Here is a 21,708-nt window from a genome sequence, read left to right on the forward strand (position 1 = left end):
GGTGGTGATGAGGACGTTCTCCTCCTACTAATAAATGAGCACTGCTCTTCTTCTACACAAACAAACAATTTAGTTTTTAGATACCTCCTGTGACAGGTTTTGGATATATAGGGGTGTAGGCTTGAATATTTTTGGTTCACTGACATATAGATGCCCTATATTCTATCCCCTCCCCCCTCATTCTTTCTACAAATGGTTTATAATATATTTTTTGTTTTAGTTAATTGCTATTAGGTCTTGGCATGCTTCCTTTCAGGTGGACTGTTGGAGGTATATGAATGAATATGCTTATTGTTCCTGCAAGGAAGGATTATAGAATATTGGGGATATCCCAGTGTTATAGCTATAATGAACAAACATTAATTGTTTTTCCTACAAGTGGTTAGTAATAGAAATGCAAGGGAAACTTTGAATCTTATTGTACCAACAAGTCTAGGTCATACTCGTTGTTAGTACCTGGTATATATGCTCCCTTCCTCCTGATAGGGCTTGTTCGTCACCATCCTCTTGCTATCATCAAGGTCGGTTAGGTCTATTTTAGAACCTCTTTACATATAAGCAATGCATAATTATCCGTGTCCAGTAAAGATAGACCATGACCCACTACACCATTGAATAAAAAAGTGAAACAATACTAGAAAATAGAATAGTAATCCATATAACGGGTAAGTGTTTGTAAACCTTAAATGGAAAATCAAGTAAATGTCCCTACTTAAAAAGACAACTTTATTAAAGTTCTAGGGCTCATAGCCGATAGAAAAAAATGAGCAATAATGCGTGCACCAACTGAGGGCGGCTTATTGGCTCGAAGCTAGCAAGAAATGTGTGCTAGCTGAGGGTAGGTTATTAGGGCTCAAAAGTCAGCAAGAATGCGTGCACCAACTTAGGGCAGCTTATTAGATTAGCAAGGCTCTTAACTTTGTTAACAATACAAAATTAACAAGGGAAAAGAAAACTGTTTATGTTCTAGAATGAATGCCCTTAGCAAGTAAAAGTAGTAAAATCATAAGCAAGAGCAAGGTTTTTAGAATAAAACTTGAGGTTGTAACCATTCCATGGTCGGGAGAGCTTCATGTCATTTGTTTCTTCTAGCTTATATGCTTCGAACTTAATAATTCAGGTTATTTTGTAAAGGCTCTCCAAGTTTGGGGCTAGGTTTTAGAGCACTAACTTGCCTTAGCACAAGATCAACTACCTGGAATTCCCTCCTTCTCACCCTTTTGTTATAAGCGTTCAACACCTTTGCTTGTATTTTCCAATGCGGGTTAAAGCATCTTTTTGAACCTCATCTATTAGGTCTAGGTTAGCACGCAACAAGATGTTGTTACCATCCTGTTCATAATGCTGGACTCTGATGGTTTCTAGCCCTGTTTCAGTAGGGATAACGACTTCTGAACCGTAGACCAAGTTGAAAGAACTTTCTCCTATGTTGCCCTCCTGCTTGCACAAGCTTGGTTTTGATGTCTTATACGAATACCGTATTTGTGACCTCCACTCGCCCATTAGCTTGGGGGTAGGCTCTCGAGAAAAATTGTTGTTGGATGCCTTCGTCGGCTCACTAGTCCTTAATTTTTCAACCTTGAAACCGATGATCATTGTCAAACATAATTTCACGAGGTAAGCCATACTTGAAGACTATATTTTTTAAAAGGAATTTGAGCACTTCATTTTCAGTGATTTTGGTAAGAGGCTCGGCCTCTACCACTTGATGAAGTAGTTCACTACTACCAGCATGCAAATGAATAAATGGTGCCTGCTTTTGGCATTGCTTGTACTTCTTTACCAGTCCACCATGTCTTTCTTAAGGGTAGGCCATCCAGCTTGTAGGATCTTTCCTACTAGGGCCATCCCACCAGTGTAATATTTCAATTAATTTGCGTGCAATCTGAAAACTAAAACCCATTACAAGAAAATGGTTCATAAGCAACAAAAATAAAATTAGTGTCCAGCTAATTAGCAAGTAAAATTATCATTGCTAATCTAAATTATTTAATACGATAAATTTACTTGCTAATGAATTTAGCAACTAAAATTCACTTGCTAACGAATAGTTTAAAATAAATATTAAATTAATAATGCAGATTAGCAACGAAGATTTATTGAGTCAGTTTCTTGTAGTGAACTCGCGACCTACCTAGAAAGGAAAAATGTTATAGTTGGTTCCTTAAATTTGTGTTTGGAGTCACCTTAATTGATCTTCTCTATCTCTTCTCATAGCATTAGGGGGTGGGGGGCTACAATATTTCTCCCGCCTAAAATAAGGACCAATAATATATTTTCTAAATTCAAGGGGTTAAAGTGAGAAAAAGTGTAAAAGTTTCAACCGACCAGATTTTCTTCAGAAAGATTATTGAAACACCTATCAAGTTTAAGGACATGCTAGGAAGATGAACAATTAAAGTGATTATAAATACAAAATTATGGGATCAACTATGATATTTGTAACTGACTAACAGTTCTAATAACCTTCTTTAAAGTTAGAGCTTAATTAACCCCGACCAATTGCCATCGCTATCCACAATGTGAACCTGCACATCAGCATCACACCCTGGTGCATCAACCTAGCTATCTCTCCATTGTGCCTTTGTTATACCTGGTTTTGGACCACATTACCAAGTGCCTTGCCCCTTCCCCTATACACCACAAAAATGGAGCAACTTGTAGCTCCAAATGTTTGATGAACTTTCGGGAAGTTGCAAGTGTTTGAAGTACATAGAAGTTTGAAATGTCTAGTTAGGCATGGTTTTAAGATGGAGTATGTGATATGCCACTGCCATGATAGTTGAAGCAACAATTTACAAAGTAGATAAATTACTACAATCACGTTGTCTTTTAAATCTAAGTGTATATGTTTTTTGAATGCGGAAATCGTATTTTTCGTGCTATAAGTTAGGTCCTTTACATTTTTAATATAATTTTTATAGGATTCTCAAAAATTATCCCATAACTTCAAAAAATTCTCAATTAACATTAACTACAAACTTGATAGAAAAAAATAAATAGCAAGTCACGTGGCCGTCTCCCTCAATTTGAGAAAGATAACGACCACGTGAGTTCCATGCAAGATGACTGAAAATGAGACCTTTAACAAGTTATGAAACTATTTTCAAGAATTCCGTAAACAATGAGATCGAAAATATACTATAACTAAGTTCTAGAATGCAAAATGCAATTTTCGTTTTGCATATAGACATAAGACATAAGAACAACACTGTATGTAAAGAACCATAAATAGAGAGATTATGAAACAACAAAAGTCTGCCATAGAACAGTATATATCCAAGCAGCAACAAGTTTCTCAGATATATATATATATATAAAAGAAGAAAGTAAGACAAAAATGGCTGCCTCAAGATCTACCCCAAAACACATTTCAGGAAAAAGAAAAAGAAAAGAAGAAACAAAATATTCTCTTTGGTTCTATCTGCAACTATTGGCTTCACTGGCACTGCAAAGAAAATGAATTTAGATGCTTCATTAGTTGTACACATAATTTTGCTAACACCACTTACATGTTAACATAAATGTGAATTTCACACTACATCAATCAACAAAAAAGTAATTAAGCAATTTTTTTTGCAAAATGACTAGAGCATTAAAACAAAGTCATGAGGATGATAAACCATGTTCCAGGCATTACTTAGACAGATGACCAAGAAGTGTGTATTATGGATATGTTGAGAATCCAATGATTCTAATTTCCAGTCATTTTTAGTAGAAGAAGAGGAAAGTTACTATTATGAAGTACGAAGCATTAAGAATGGCAAGATAAATATGTATCTTATTGTTAGTTGTTTAACAAGCTCCCTAGCTACAAAGCAGAACCAAGACTTTCTATCGACATTGTTAGAACAAGATGAATGTGTATCTTATTGTTCTGCCTACAAGATCTGTAAGTACATATTTTAATTTGTTTGTGAATATTATCATAGAATCAACTGTATATATGTCTTGTTCACAAGAGATGCCAACGCACCAGCCTGATCACAAAGCCAAGGCTCGACTATAAGAGGAAAACAAAAGGAGGGTGTAAGTTCATCGTAGTGATAATGACGATGTGTTTTCACACTTTATTTCAATCATTAATTCTATAACAGGAAACATTTATAAATCCACCAAACACTTCAACATTTACTAGAGCAAATGAGCCAGTAATGTCCCCAACTCCACTTTCTGTCGAGGAACTAGAGACAAGGAGGCAAGGACAAGCATCAGTGTGTCACTTTGAAGTTCGGCTTCAAAAAAAGAGGCAGGGAGCAGGTTATCTTGACTCCCTCCAAGCTGTAACAAGGTCAAGGCTGCAAAGGTTTGGCTATGGTGGTGATGCAGGCTTTACAGCACAATCCACTCACAATCAAGTCATGCCATGTCAAGAGAAGAGTGAACCTCTTTGTTGGTGTAGTTTCCTCTTGTTATCAGTACTTTTATGTAGTTTGGATGGTGACATTTTTAATTTATTTGGATTAGTTTGAACATTTTGAACTATGCTCAGTGTTTGATGGTTATGTATTGTTAGAGTTGACATACTATGAACATATTTTTGTATCTTGAATATTTTTTTAATGGACATGTGTTGCCATACTTGGCATATTGCAGACAGGTTTTTATTCATTGTTATGGTTGGGGTGAACAGGTTGTTCTTGAGTGTTTGTTTGATTGTTATGTATTATGTTGGATTGTGGTGAGAAATTTGTGTTATGCTAGGCCATGTTGAACAATTGGTTTAATATTGTATTTATTACTAAATAGTTCCAACAGGCCAACAACAAGAAAACGTCCAACGATGTCGTAAAAGTGCAATAAATTAACACGTCGAGTAAAGAACATGGGAAATTTTATTGTGTGTTGATAGTTCCAATATATAGACACCTTGTATATCATTTTTAGGATAAATTACTTTGACATCCTTCAAATTTATATTTCTTGAAAGATTATAACTATATCCTTGGTGGTTGTAATTGTAATTTAACCCCTCTTCAAGGCCAAAAAACTTACACAAGTGGCCATTGAGGAAAATTACATAGAGACCCCTCACAAATTTTACTTGTAATTTTATAAAGAACGGGGGTGTTCATGTAATTTACTCTAATTCTATTTGCCCTGATGAGGGAAAATTATATTTTTTTATCTCTATACTTTTTCACTCAAATGATTTTGGTCGCCATATTCCATGATTTACAGATTTGGTCATTTAGGTTATCAATTTTGCACACATTTGATCCCTGCCATGAAGGCTCAATCCAAAACTAACAGAATAGGAGCACGAGAGCCACAAGTGACGGTGAAAAGAGGGGGGAAGGGGTAATGCGATGGAAGACAACCATTCAGTCATTGTTTCAATTTGCAACCCTAGAAATTAATACCAATCTCTATCATCATAAACCGTCAAACCCACATACCCAAATTCCCAATTCAAACATCCCAAAGTCCACTTTTTTCAGTTTCTTGTAACCCATACCATTTGTCCTAATCCCATAGCTTTTACGGATATCTCAAATTGCACTTGAGAGAAGAGATTTAATAGTATTTTGAGAAACGAAATCTGTAAGTCGTTGAACATGGGGGACCAAAATCGTTTTAATGATGAAATAGAGAGATCAAACGTGTAAAAAATTTATCCTCTCCATAATCATTGATCTAATATTTTATCTCAATTTATATATAGTTCAACTGAGACGTAAAAGAAATCGAATAGTGTGAAGCCATTGTTTCTTAAAGTAGATATTAATTGGAGAAATGGTGATTTTGTAGTAAACTACTTATATGAGCAAATCAATAAAGAAATACCGGAAATGAATAATATTACACCACATCAAGATGGAAGATAGCAAATTTAGGTAGAATAAGATTTTGCTGACGTTTTCATTTTAGTGTGGATGTGTACCACGACTATTTAACATAAAACTAGGACATAGATGCTATTCCAAGACAACCTAAGCACAAACATACAATTCCTCATGAACAGAAAACAAGCGCATGGCTCTATAAGTTTCTATAAACTCTTAGACAAGGATACATATTAGTGTTTGACTGAACTAAAAAGTTTTTATAAACTCGTACATATATTTTTTAAACTTAGAATCTTGTCTAAAATAAGTTTATGACGGGTTTGGATAAAATAAAATGAGGGAGAGTACTTCGTTAAAAATTTTAAAAAATAAGTTTGAAACTCTTTAATTTTTACCAAAAGAGCTTAAAAGCTCCTAGGATGTTATTTTCTTTATTAGTTTATAAGCTCCAATTTTATAAAGTTTATCAAAAACTTTATAACATCCTATAAGCAATCAAATATTCGTACGATAATTTAAAGAGCTTGTAAACTCACGTAAAAAGACTTTCAGAAATATTCAACGAGAGAAAATTAGATTTATGCTGAAATATCCCGAGGTTACACTTAAAAGTTAAAAGATGAAGAAAAGTTTAGACAAACTTGAATGCATTTTAGGAGTTGTAGGAAACACTAGGCTAAGGCAAATCAGACTGTAGTTACCTCTAGCTTTAGTCAAGGGATGTGTTAGCAATGCAGGAACTCACTCTTTTCAACGCCAGTTAAGAGAGTTACATGCTACTTACTAGCACAAACTGATTACCTGCAGCAATTCCACGGTTTAGGTTTTACAACACTCGTATTAATAGACAACAAGATGAATGCAAGAACTAAGAACTTCCATATTTCCCCTCTATCCACAAATCACAAATCATCCCACAATCCTTTCCTTAATAATCCTTCACGGAAATAATAATTGCAAAAACCACCTAATAAGTTAGAGATAGTTACCATAACAGGCCCCATATTGTAAAAAATATACTTCACCTTAAAACTTACAATATATGATGTTCTCTACAATAATGTTTTTATGTTAAATAGTCACGACTTTCATACAAAACAAATCTATGATGTAAGACATGACGATAAAAAATAAAATGTGTAACCTTCAAGTTTAGGAAGTATTTTTATAGTTTGTCTATGTAATTATCTCATCATAGTGGATAGTACCAATCAATATTAGATAATATTGGCAATATGTATGTGAATCGGCCTTTCCTGATCCAAGAATATTCATCAGTAACCCATTATTCTCAAAATATATATACATAAATCACCAATAATATTCGATTATATCGTCCATACCATGATAGTACCGATGATCATATCGAACATCATCGGGATAGTACTAATGTTATATCTATTAATAAAATTTATAATTCTTTCTCAGAAAGTCTTTATAATATTATGTATTGGGGTGTTGCCTCCACCAACAGTTTTAGTAGGCAATATTATACGTATATATAATCACTATATGTTATCATACATATATACATATTTAGCAGATCACATATGGCCTCTGTAAATCCCAAATTAGTTAAAAGTAATATAAAACGGATATTAAATGTAAATGTACAAGTTACTTATTAAAATGTACATATTATAGAAAATATAGTATATATTGCTATTGGTCATGATCCTAGTATTTAATTCTACTTTTTTCTTTAGTGATGACTAAGATTTCTATATAGTCATCCAACATGATGTATGAGAGTCCATCCGTCTCTCTGACTTTAAGATCTAATCTTTTGTTGGTAGGATTTTGTTGGGGTTTACGTGTCTCTGGAATTAGGTTGCGGACAACTAACAATCTGCAATCAGTGTTATAGGCTTTGCTCATTTTTGGTACTGTCTCATTTCTTTGACTAACGTTGCCCCTATTATTTCCTTCCTTTACTACATTCCTTTTTGCCATTTCTCGTTCAGAGGTACTCAACTACCATACCGGTTTTGCCATGTTCAGGTCCATGTTCTTTACTACTTGGGCATTTTCTGTGTTCGTCGATCTCAGTTATATTGTCTCCTAGCTGCACTGTATGGATCTGGAATTGGAGAGAATCGATCAAACTTTATCACTCACTCAGGAGGAAGAGGAGGAGGAGGAAGGATTTACTATACCCGCATCTTTGGCATAAAAAAGGTAATCGGGATTTGATTTTGGTTGGACAATTCATAAAATAAAAATCCATCAACTTCCAAGTCTTTAGAAACACCATAAGACACAAGCTTTCAATCCATAAAAGGGAATGCCTATCAAGAGCATCAATTAGGAGAGCATTATCATACATTTAAAGCGTCTAGTTTACTGTGAATATTGGAGAGAGGACCATGGAATTTGAGATTAACATGATAATCCCAAGCAAGATTGGTGGTGGAGAGGATCCCTTACTTATTGATCTGCATACGTGTGACTTTATAGGTATACGGCCTTTCGGTTCTGAAAATCACTAATGAGGTTACTCGGCTTATTGGTAGCAAGTTAAGATTAGTGAACGATGTTGATCTAAGCAGCATAGGGAATGGGCTTAATATAGCAATTAAAATAAAAATATCACCGACGATTCTTGAAATGAGCTACAAAAATACAACCGGAGGGAGCTGAGGAACACAAGTTGGTGTTTACTTACGAGTGACTGGGAAAGTTCTGTTGCATGTGGGATCCTCGAACACATAGCACGTCGTGCGATAAAAAGCACGAGGAAAACTTCTCAGATTCAAGAATCAAAACTCCTTAAGGTTCGTGGATTAGGGCAACTCCGAGTTCTCAATGGAACCTCATGGAGTAGCCTAGAAAATTGTTTACTTTCGGTAATTGGGTGGAATTCAGAATCCAACGCATATAGTTCTCAGGGAACAACACATACAATAAAAGAGCCTCGTAATTTTTCACTTTCCATTAGCAGCGAATCTGTAGAGGTCTTTTTCCCTGTATGCATGCCAACACAACCTAGTAATCTAAGGAGTAATGATGATGAATTATACATGGGCCCTCACTTCTACCTGAACTTGGTAACAAAGGCTAAGTCAAGCCCACTTCTTTGTTGCGATCTCTGAAACAAATGGATGAGCACAATTCTCATTAATTTGATAAACATCCCCTTACATTTGGTAACATACGCTATTGTCCAGTGGAAAGAATGACTGTGCAGTAAATAAGGGTATTTTGAGTGGGGGTAGAATTAAGAATGACCTAGGATGGGAGTCTAATGCAGTGAATTGTGGAAAAGGAAAGCCACGGCTACTATGCAAGATATAGTTAATTGAGAAAAGAACTTATTGTTTATTAAATGCCCCTTATGCAGAATGAGAATATAACAGTGGAGGCTGTTGTTATGCAACCCCACTGACAACCATGAATCCGCTAGCTTGGAACTATCAAGGGGGTTGTCCCCAACCTATTAATTCACCACCTGGAGAAGTTCATGCAAGGTACTATCCCCCTTTGGTGTTCTTTGTAGAAACCAAGTGCAAGAATAAGATAATTGAGCACATTAAATGTAAGTTTCATATGTATAAGGTCAATGTGGATTCAGTTGGAACGGGAGTTAGGTTTGTGTTGTTGTGGTTCAAGGACATGGATGTTGAGTTGCTTAGCTCATTGTGGAACAACATTAACACAATTATCCACTCAGAATCAAGTACGGATAACTGGCGATTTCCTTGCCTCCTTGGAGCACCAGAGTTAAACAATAGAAAACACTCATGGCAACTACTTTACCTGTGCAATTATCAATCGTTGTTTTGGTGGCTTTGCTTGGGTGATTATAACGAGCTTTTACACCATCGCAAGGAAGAGGAAATACATGTCTCGAGTAGCAACTAACTGATTTCACTAATATTTTGAATGCTAGAAACCTCCACGACATCGGCTTCACCAGATTGAAACTCAAGCAGTCAAACAATAGGGAGCACCAGAACATACTGAGGGAACGACTTGACAAGGCATGTGCAAATCTGGGAAGGTGCAATAAGTTCATGAATGTAAAGGCAATCTCGGTGCTAGGTCCCTACTTGGATCACAATCCGCAATTGGTAGAGTTGAACTATGGAACTAATAGGGTGAAGGATCATAATAAAAAATTATTTCAATTTGAGGTATAGTGGATTACGTCGATTGACTGTGAGACCTCAAGGAACACTGGTGAGTAGAAGGGCAGACTGGGTGGAAAAAAGGGTGTTCGGCAGCTTCATGAGGGTTGCATCAGCTTACTAGACTGGAGTAGGAACTTGAATCAATGGGAATAGAGGACATGCAAGTTGGAAGATGAACTAACCAGAATTAGGGGAGGTGCACTAACTGTGGAATGAGAAAAAGCAAGGAGGAAGCTCTATTAGTAGAATTGGTGGAACATCCAGCTAGGGAGGATGTAAAGTTGCAATAGCACGCGAACGCAATAAAGAATCATAGATGGTGCGGGAGATAGGAGTACTAAGTTTTTTTAACACGAGGGCATCGAATTGGCATAGGAAACTATATTTCAGCTTAAAGACGAAAGTGGAGATTGACAGGAAGATCCTGTAGGGTTAGGGACTTCGCCTATTGCTATTTCCCAAACATTTTCCAATCAGACAGACCCACATAAGATGATATGATTTTGAAACATTGAACTTGATCACACTAAGGTTAGCAACGAGATGAATGTTGAGCTGGTAAAACAGTTTATGGGAGATGAAGTACTTTCATCACTCTCACAAATGTCCACCCTTAAATCCCTAAGGGCCTGACGACTTTCCTCCCATTTTTTTTCTAAAAATATTGGCATATATATTGGTACTAATAGAACAAAATTGGTTTTGGATATCTCTAATAGCTAAAAACTTTTTATGTAAATCAAATAATACTCACATTATACTTATACCTAAATGTGCTAACCCCGATGTCATTTCCTTCTTTCGTGTAATTAGCTTATGCAATGTTGTGTATAAATCAGTGTAATAAACGATCACTGGTAGATAATACCTATTCTTAAGGATCTCATTTTGCCCTTTAGTCCTTCATTCTAGATCACCTTATTACTAACAATGTTTTAGCAAAGGATGGGTTCGTGGTTGTCAACTCGACATGTGCAAATCTTATGATAAAATTGAATCGTGAGAAAGTGTTACTTAGACTGGGTTTTCACTTCCGTTTTGTCTCTTATTATTAAATGTTGTCTTCAGTGTCCTACTGTTATAAGTTGCACGATCAATAGTTTAGTCATTTGTGTCCTAAGAGGTGAATCCAACAAAGAGATCTTTTATCACCTTATCGTTTTCATTGTGCAAAGGCTCTCAACTGTCTTCTACATGCTAAAATGGAGCGAGGACAGTTGGAGAGTCTACGTCTGTAGCAAGGAATTTCAAGTATTTTATCTCTTAGTCATAAATGACATGGTTCTCTTTTGTCAGGTAACCACAAAGGCTATAGATTGCATCAGTGACATACTCAATAAATATGAAAAGACGTTACCAAGGCATTTATTGAGAACTTGAGAGCGTCAACTCGGCGGAGGCTAGCTTATATACTTGGTGTACAGGTTGTAGATAATGATGACAGGTTCCTTCAATCAATTGTGAGAAAGATGAAAATTGAGCTTTGCTTGGAAATTATGGAGAACTTCAATGGTGGACAAAAATGGTAGAAGGAGAAACTCTTATCTCATGTAGGGAGAGAAGTTTTTTAAAAGGTTGTACTTCAAGTGATTCCCATGTGTGTAATGTCTTATGTTAGACTCCCAGAGTACTTAGTGAAGCAATTGGAACCTTTAACAACCTGATGTTGGTGGCACAACTCGGAGACTCTGTTCGTTCATTGGCTACGATGGGCATAACTATGCAAACGGAAGAAGATGGAAGGTATGAGGTTCATAGGACACCTGAGCTTTTACCAGAGCACTCCTATCCAAGCAAGCATGGCGATTACTCCAGTAGTTGGATAGTTGGAATTTTGAAGAGTACACGTTATTACCAGAGAACATCCTTTTTAGAAGTAAACGCAGTATGGAGCCCGAGTTTCTTGTCGACAAGCGTTTAGGACATGATGGATGTCATTATAGTAGGATTAATCTAGCAAGTGGGAACAAGTGGTATATCACAATCTAGAGAAAATTGGTGATTGCTTAGGCCGACGTCTTTGAAGGTTGTCTCCCTCTTGGGTATTGTTATCACCTCTTGCTTGGAGAGTGGCATGTTACAATGGAAGAGGAATTTTATTAGAAAGGTTATTTGGTGTTAGGAGGGGGATAAATATGCAGTATCCCGCTTGGATGCTCGATCATCCCTGATAGATTGATATGGTATGATGATATTCATGAGAAGTGTAGCAAATTCACGGTACACTTTTCTTATCACAATGCTAGCATGCTTGGGTGCACCTCCACAGAAGTAGCGATGGGGTTTGCAGGAGTACCCAGGGCCAATCGTGGAGGTTCATCTAGGAGGAAATGGTAGCAAATAAGGTAAAAAAACATTTGTGTTGAGGGCATGTCGTGGTGCATTACCAACAATAGCAAACTTCAGGAGAAAAAGGTTTTAAGGGTAGAGGGTTGCCCTCACTACTCGGTCAACTTGGAAGACATGCTACACAAGCTAATAGGGTACATATAGAAAGGCATATTTTTATTATTCTTTGTCTGTATGGGCTATTTTTGGGTGCAGGAATAAGAAGCTGTAGGAAAATACAGAAGTCGAACCACTCAATTCAGCGACATTTGCATATAGCTACTTGCATTGTTTAGCATAAAAGGGCGACCCCAATTGTTCAAAGGCGCACCCATACAAGGAGATGGGTTTCTCCTCCATGGGGATACATCAAAATATATTTCCAAATAGAGGCCTTTAGGGAGCAAAGAGGCATCGATGTAAGGGTTACATCGATAGACTAGGGTGGCGAATGCGTGAAATGGGACACTTTCTATCTACCAGGATGAATGGACGTGGAGCACATGAAGATGCTAGCAGCAGGACTGGTGGTAGAGCTAACACCACAACAACACTAGGCGAACATCATCCTCAACGAAGATTGTCTGAGTGTTGTTACCAAGTAAAGGACATGCGACAACGATACCTCCTGGGTAGAGGATGTGATTAGGCGGATGCTCAGGTAGATCATCTCAAAAGAGAGGTTAATATGGTTGTTCATAGGCTAGCCAAGAGAGAAAGCAATTCTCAATTGGGTAGGCCTCATCCCCCAACCTTTCTTCTTCCAGGGTTGCAGGAGGACTTGATTCTAGTGCCAAATATTTGGTCCCACAATTCTGAGGCCAAATCAATTACACTAAATCCATCTTAAAATTCCAATAAGTTGATTAATCAACTTCACTGTATTTTTAGAGTAGAAATGATCAAATGAATTTTTTGAAGAAACTAACTAGATAATATTAAAGAAACATAGCACATAGAGACTAAGAAATTTAATAACATTAAAATTATCAAAGAAGCAACATATTTAATCAATCAAAAGACTAAAGGATTTTTTAACTTCATATCACAGTAAATAAGTCTTTTAGAACATATAAAGTAGGTTTCAACTTTAATTGATTATAAAATATTAATTATTTTTATAATTGTCTAATGAAAAGTATATGAAAATCATTAAAACTACTTAGCCCCTCCTAAATCAGTCCCTCTGTACTTCAATTAATTTTGTACCAAATATTAATTTGATCGTAACTTTCAACTACTTACCAATGAAGATAGTCACAATCAAGGTGAAAGTTTCAATATGCATACGCAAATTCAAATGCTGCAAATCTGTGTATACATTGGAAATATGGCATAAAGGAACAAAGAGGGTAAAGACAGAACCTTTTACTTTTTCATATTAGCAGCACCATGATACTCGCGTTTTTCCTTCTTGCCCGCCGCCTTCTCCTCCTTATTATACCTCACCACCACCACTGGACAGGCGCAATGCTGCACGCAATAATCACTCATACTCCCAAGCTTGCCATTGCTGCTCCTCCTCGAGGCCCCAATCCCTCTACTCCCCATTATAACCGCGCTCAATCCCAGCCTCTCAACCTCCAAGCAAAGCCGTTCCTTCATATCATGATCCTTCACAATATGAATCTTGACCGGCATGTGGGCATCCACCAACGGCTGTGCCAAGATGTTTGCTTGTGCCGCCGTGAAGTTATCATATTCTTCTTCCGTTCGTTCCGGTGGTGTTACGGAGAAGGAGTTTTCAGAGGTGGGGGTGGTGGGGGTGGAGGGGCCCCAGTCCGCGCCATAGAGGACGGAGGTAGAGAGGACATGGAGGAGGATTACAGCGTCACCAAGGCGGAGGTAATTGTCGACGGCCCATTTCACTGCGTATGCGCTCTCTTCACTGAGGTCCACGGCGATGCCAATGCGACGGTGGAAGGGAGATGAGGCGGTACTGGATGTTGGGGTCCCGGCGGGTGGAGGGAAGCGTGGGGAGGATGTTTTGACTTGTACAGGACGTAGGTCATGGTTGGGGTGATCCACGACGACGGCAGCGGTGGCGGGTGGTGCTGAAGCCATGGCGGCGGTCAGGTAATGAGGTCCGGTCGTGTGTGGGCACGTTCGTTGAAGGTTTAATTGTTGAAAAAAGAAACAATTTGGGTAATACTGAATCGAGAGAAGCAAGGAGAGATGCAACGAATGACACCGAAGATGAAGGTGGGGAAAGGAGGAGGTGGAGGATCGGTTAAGCTTGTTATCTTCCATTTCTTAGCCAAAATTGCAATTTTTTGCTTTGTTCTACACAAATTTTTAAAATAGTTTTAAAATTGAATTCTTTTCAATGTAATTTAATTTCTATAAAAAAATATATATATACAAAAAAAATTACATGCCATAAATGTGTCCGTTATTTTTCGACGAAAAATAGCTCCCTTGTCTAAAAATTTAATTTTGCGACCAAAAATGTCGGCTCTTCATTGATGCATTTTCATTTCCTTGATACCAATATTTTAAATATTTTGATACATTTAGTTTCAAGAGCTGCTTTTCATTGAAAAATAATTGTCACGTGCAGGATATGTAATTTTACCATCTATATAGTTTTTACAATAAAATTAGGCTATGGAATTAAATGTATTGAAAAAAAATTAAATTTTAAGATTATTTTCAAATATAGGACCAAAAGTGAAGATTCCTGACACAATTTTGCCATTTCTTATTCATACTTTAATTTTCTTGTTGGCTTGGTTATTTCTGTTGACTGGCCGTTCAAATTTTGATCCTTTAATTATAGGTGGGATATGGTATCACTTCACGGTATAGTATGTGACAGTGTATACTTTACTCCCACTAGTTCATAAAATTAATACATATTATGAAATTTTATCCCATATTATCAAAAATATTTGAAAAAAAATGGTGTTAATACATTAAAAATTTAAAATATTTTATTTGAACTTAAAATACCACTAATTTAAACTGGATTGATCCAAAACAGTGTAAGTAAGTTTTGTACTTCATAGTACTATTTTAAAATTTATTTGGTAAATTAATCCCTTTTTTATGATAATGAGTAGTTGTGAAATTGCTGATGATATAACTTTGGAAAATTTAAAAAATGACATGGTGTCAGCGCTCCCAATATGGGAAAAAATTCAATTTACTCTCATGTGATATGATAAATGAATAAAAAATTTATTGTGAAAATAAAATAGTAAATTACCCCATGTATTTTGAAAAATGAAGTAAAATACCCCCTATCTAACCATTGATTGGGAGTAATTTGCTTTAATTTTTGAGACATAAAAATATAATTTGTTAATTTTTTTTACAGGGATTCTTTATCATTTCACATATCACAATATAAATTACATTTAAGCCATCTAATATATATATATATATATATATATGTGGGGGGGGGGGGGGGATGCCTAGCTAGTGCATAAATTATTTTTAGGACAAAGATTAATGAAGCCTGCTCAACAAGAAAGTCTGTATCCACCCTTAAGGATTGACATAATTATGAATATTCTCTCGTTGTTTTGAAAAATTATCAATATCCTCTGATTTTAACTGTCATTTAACAATTAGCTATTTTTTGTAATAAACTGACCAAGTGGGCTAAGAACTATAATTTTATTTATTTTAAATTTTTATGGACTAAATAGATATGTTTTTGTAATTTTTCTCAAAATTTTCCATCCTCTCCGTTCCTTTTTTTATCATAAATTTTTATTTTTTCTCACGGAGACAAAAAAGATACAATTACAGTATAAATAATTCAATATTATCAAGTAAACACCAAAAGATCGATTGCCATAAATGGATACTCACATTTATTCATAACGATAAGATTACATTACATATAAAGTTGTCAAAATAAATTACATAAACACTGATTTAATTAGCTTTCTGATCACTTATTAAAGAGTACAAAAATTGATGAAGATGATAATTCAGGTTAGTTCATAATTTGTATCATTATAATTGTGAAGAAGTAATATTCCTTATTTACTTTTTGCACATTTGATGCAAACAAAAAGTGTTGGAGTCCGATGAATTATATCAAAGCCTTTGGGCTTTCGCAAGATGCTAATGGAGAGTACCTAGAAAACAACTGTGTGTTTATCTGCTTCCGCTGTCTTTAAGAAACATGGCAGGCAGCATCCAATTACTCCACACAGTCGAGGATTCTTGCTTTGTTACCTCAAGGGGTCACAAAAGATGATAACGAACAAGAGTAGGGTTGTCTTCCCTATTGCTGCTGGTAGAGTTTGGCGTCGTGTCAGGTACTACGGGTTCAGTGACGTTGGGTACAAATGTAGCTAACCCAGCTATTCGATTCCGACTCGAAGTTTACGGGTGCCTAAAACTTCAAGGCTTTGTTTGGATTCCACTCTTTGCATTTTCCGAGACAAGATAAAACACATTGAATGTTTGTTTTTGTGTTTTTACACCTTATCTGCGTGTTTTTCTGGTTTTCAACTTTACATATATAATATATATATATATATATATGTATATTTATATATATATAATATAAAACAGACATGATTTGACAATAAACAGTAATTTTTGTCTCTCAAAAATACAACATTAAACATAAAATATTTATATATAAAAATATATGATTTGACAATGAACAGTGATTTTTGTCTCCCAAATCCCAACATCAAACCTACACCACTTATTTTAAAATATTTTAAATTACCCCAAAACACAAATCCAAATATATCATCTATTTTCAACACACACTAACTTATCTCTATTTTTCTCTCTCTATTTTCAAAACACAAAACAAAACAACTAAAACACAAATCCAAACAGAACGCAATTTTCCTAATTTTTTTTCTAAAAGTCAATTTGAGGCATAAAGATGTGCCTCCGCAGTTCGAAAAGGCCTTTGTGTTGAACTTCAACCATTTGTGTCAAAATTTAATTTTAATTTGAAATTCATAAATTATAAATATTTCAATATACAATTTTAATCATTTAGTATATTAGGAAGAAGCAAAAACTAAAAAGATTGACTTCAATCAACTAAATTAAATAATAAAATATTAAAAAATGAATCAAATAAAACTAAACTAGAAAAATAAGTTAACCCTTATAAACTAAAATGTAAGAAAATTAAACATTGAGTAATAACTTTAGGGTTTGATAATTTATTTCACTTTCTTTTTGAGATATTTTAGTGTTTATAGAAATATTAACAATTCAAAAAAATAAAAAACAAAAATAGACCAATATCTGGAAATGATTTTTTGTTGGGAGGAAGAATTTTTTGAAATATCAGGTGCCTGATCGGATAGTCCTGATAGGACTCCTCGACCCAAGTTTTAAAAGGAATGGATAAAAGAACCTTAACCTGATTAGGAAGAAATACAGTAGGAAGAAATATGAAAGAAAAATGGTAACTAAGAACGGTCAAAATTGAAACGAGATCATTTTGAACGACGAGAATCAGTGTGTAACAAGAATTCAATACAAGAAAATAGAATTTCATTTACTATTTTTTTTAATGAAAATTTTCTTTTAATACTCAAGAAATTTATACCTCACTTTTTTGAGTTTGGTATTTCATAATTTGACTTTCTCCTTTATGCAATGGTCCAATATTTGGCTTGGACAATTCCCAAACATTTGAGCTTGAACAACCCAATGTATAGATATTATTTTGTGGGCCAACCTTACTAAGAAGAAGGGCCGATGAAGCGGATTGACCGTATAATTGGAACACAACTATAAGTACTGCACTTGTTGTTCATTCAAGGTATGCAATCTCATAAGTTTTGGGCCTCTTACTATCTTCTTAGACCTTTATATTAGACCGATTAGCTAATTTGAATATCAGAATGTCTCGTCGAAATGACCTAACTCCCTTAACTTGTGTATTCAAGTTATTTTCGAACTTCAAAATACCAGAGGAAAGTCGACCATGATCTCGATCCCATGACCACGATCATAATTCATACTATTTTTTTTATTCGTACAAATTTAATTGTTTATCTTCCAATGTAATTTTTAATTGGTAAGTGCCTTAAAAAAAATATTGATCGTATACTTAGAGTTTCTGTAAAAAAAAAGGAATTAGAAGTGTTTTTTTTTTAGATCAATCGATTACAATTATATCGTGAATTTCAATCATAACAATCAATATAATACTCCAAGTATACACTAAAAGAAAATAGAAAATTAACGACAAAGAAAAATTAGCTACAATTTTGATATTATTACTAATTATATATTGTCACAATAATTGATTTTAAAGTTTTATATAACAGATAATTATTTTGTAAAAAAATATAATTAGGAAGAATTAGTGATAAAATATCCTGCATCAATTAGTAACAAAGAATTGTGCAATAAGTTGTCACTAAAAACAATTAATGCATATATATATTGATAATTTAGGATAAAAAAAAATATAACCTACCTCCTGTAATATCCGATATGTGCAAAATATCTCCTTGTGAAAAAAAAAAATTATATTACCTTCCTATCTTTTTCAGAAAAAATAATTTAACACTTGACCCTACTGGTGAACTGCAAGCTCCCCTCACGCAACTATAAATGAATTTTAAGAAAAAATATATTATTTTATACAAATATTTATAATAGATTATATATAATATAGTAATATTTATAATATATAAATACAAATATATAATTATATATTAATATAAAAATTAACCCCATCCTACCCCCACCCACTGTCATCCTGCCTCAGTTAAATTTGAACTTTAGATCGGATCCAATGGCTATTAAATAATATTATAATTATAATTTCATACTTACCAATTTAAAAAAATTAAAAACTAAGAAAAATTCCGTGAACTACACAAAATTGAATGATTGTTGTAATTGCTATATTTTGAAAAACAAACAAGAAGGTCATTTGTTATTATTATTTTTTACATGGGATTAATTTTCTCATTTTCAATATCACAGAATGGTAAATTATATTAAACCCGATAATTTAGCGGCAATAATCACTTATTGTCGTTCTATTTATATTGCCAGTATAAATGTGTTATTTACAGTGACAACTTTGAATAGAATCTTTATTACTGAATAGTGACAATCAATATTGTTGTCACTCCTATATATTTTATGTGACAACTAAAATTATTACTTTATATATATAGTCATTAACATTATATTCTTTTGTATTGATAATAGATCAATAATTACTATTAAAATAAATTAAATCAGATACATTAATAGGGGTTCGAATTCATAATCTTTTAATTATGAGATATCAATTTCGCCAATTATCGTACGCTTCATTAACAATAAAGTTGAATTTCGTCCACCAATAAATTGAATAGATATTTTTATTATAAGTGGAATTGTATATAACGCGTGACGTGTGTATCCATTGATGAAGAACTAGTCAAACGTTGATTTCAAGTGATTATTTTATGTTTAGCTATCAAATCATGTGTAACAATTTTCAAATGTGCACTCCAAATTAATATATATTTTTATGGTGTTTGTGGCTGAGGTTGGGGTTTCAAGGGTTGGCATAAGATATTATGTGAGGAAAACTTGTTCACATTGACCAAAGTGCAGAGCAAATGACATAGATCTCCTTTGCTTTATTTTCTTTTAGGGATGATTACATTTTCTTTTCCGGAGATTTGGTATAACCATATATGAATTTTCTGTAATTTTCTTTGATATTTGTTTCTATCTAACAAATAAGTCTATCCGTTAATCAAATGGATCTGCTGATATGAACAAAAATAAATTGAATGAGTATTGATGCTTACATTGATTGGTTGATTATTTAACTTATTGCAGGTCAAACAATTTTTTCGGGCTAACTTACCCTTATAATGGTGAATTTATATTTGTTCATATACGTTAGAGTGTGAAGACGTGTGAAGGTAATTTGGCCATATAAATAGTTATTTGACCTACAATAAGTCAGTAACAAATTAATCAGGGATTATATGAATAATTGACGGAATCATAAACCTCTTATTTTGAAATTTTATAATCTCTTTAAATGAAATTTACCAAATATTGAAAAACTTATAAATTCTACAGACACCTAAAAACTTATTGTAATTTTTTTACTCAATTAGAGTTTAATAAAAACTCCTTGCTACCTCAAATTTAGATTCATTTTAATGTGCATCTCGATTGAAGAGCATACCACAAAGGATATTGAATGGTACTTTCGGTTTAGGTTTCATAGTTTTTGAGAATATGAATGCATTTTCATGTGAACAATTTAAAAATGACTCTACGCACGGATTGCATGTTGCACTTTTCTAGTACGATAAAAGGTGTCACTATAATGCTAGTCATATGATTAAATTTGCGAATATATATATATATATATATATATAAGTTTTTTAATGCTAGAACAATTGTACAAAGAAATGATGATGATGATGATTGCCCTCTTAAATATTTTTCTTAAAACCCAAGTGGCCTCATCGAACAACTCAACAGGTCAGTCCTTGCTGCTTGATGAGCAAAGTATTAATTTAATAATTTTTCTTATCCTTACTAACCTGATAGGTTAAAAAAACAAACCCAATCTAACAGGATGAGTCATCATACTGTAGGAATGACACGTTACACATGTCGTTCACACTAACACCCCCCTACGACAAATGTTGGGGAAGCTAAGACTTCAGTTAGAATGATCAAATGGGTTATAGAGCTTAGCAAGTATGACATCTCTTACCAGCCCAAAATGACCATGAAGGCTCAAGTGCTGATTAAATTCATGTCTGGGGCAATACCGGCTGAGCAAGATGAACAAAGTTGCTACACCACATAAATAACTCCTCCTTCTATGCTAGCATTGGAGGTAGAGTCGTGCTAATTAGCCCAGAAGGAGACAAGCTGGAGTTTGCCTAAGATTTGATTTTAAGGTCTCAAACAATGAGGTTGAGTACAAAGCCCTCACAACAAGTATCAAAATGGCTCTTGATGTAGTAGCAAGGAGTCTAACTGCCTATTCCGATTCCCAGCTAGTGACTAACCAGGTGGAAGGCACATGTGATGTAAAGGATGAAAGAATTAAGGGGTACCTCCAGGGTATAAACGAGCTCAAGAGAAGGTTCAAAAAGCTTCCAACTCATCAAATCCTCCGCATTGAGAACACCAAGGCAGATTACCTTGCCCAGCTAGCTAGCTCTTTAGCCGACTGCATTATTCGTACTACCAATGTATGACACTAGAACTTCTAATGATGTTGACATAAATATCTTGCAAATCAGCACAGAACAGAGAAAACCTGTCCTCGAATACCTGTAGGAAGTAACCCTTCCTACTGATGAGAATGATGCAGCTGCCTAAGGAGTAAGGCAACCGATTTACCTTATTATAAGGAATACTTTCTAAATTCAGTTTTTCTGAGCTCTATCTCTGATGCCTCTAAGTCGAGGAGAGAAAGTTTGTACCACGAGAGATACATGAAGGACCTTGTGAATCCCACATAGGTGGGATGACCG

The 21,708-nt window shown here is 34.7% G+C and overlaps 1 protein-coding gene across 2 annotated transcripts; it reads right to left on the reverse strand.

Annotated features, from left to right (window-relative positions):
• LOC105178530 (universal stress protein PHOS32) lies at positions 3,277-14,530 on the reverse strand. 2 transcript variants are annotated; one of them, XR_849147.2, is made up of 3 exons: positions 13,613-14,530; positions 6,491-6,590; positions 3,277-3,448 (listed from the first exon to the last, which is right to left on the reverse strand). XR_849147.2 is itself a non-coding variant. In XM_011102022.2 (2 exons), the coding sequence occupies exon 1, from the start codon at positions 14,495-14,497 to the stop codon at positions 13,616-13,618; it is 882 nt and encodes a 293-aa protein (XP_011100324.1). In that variant the 5' UTR covers positions 14,498-14,530; the 3' UTR covers positions 3,277-3,448; positions 13,613-13,615. The 2 variants fall into 2 exon arrangements, 1 of the variants encoding a protein (XP_011100324.1); XM_011102022.2 differs by lacking the exon at positions 6,491-6,590.

Source organism: Sesamum indicum, linkage group LG16 (genome assembly GCF_000512975.1).
Source record: "Sesamum indicum cultivar Zhongzhi No. 13 linkage group LG16, S_indicum_v1.0, whole genome shotgun sequence".
Taxonomy (NCBI): domain Eukaryota; kingdom Viridiplantae; phylum Streptophyta; class Magnoliopsida; order Lamiales; family Pedaliaceae; genus Sesamum; species Sesamum indicum.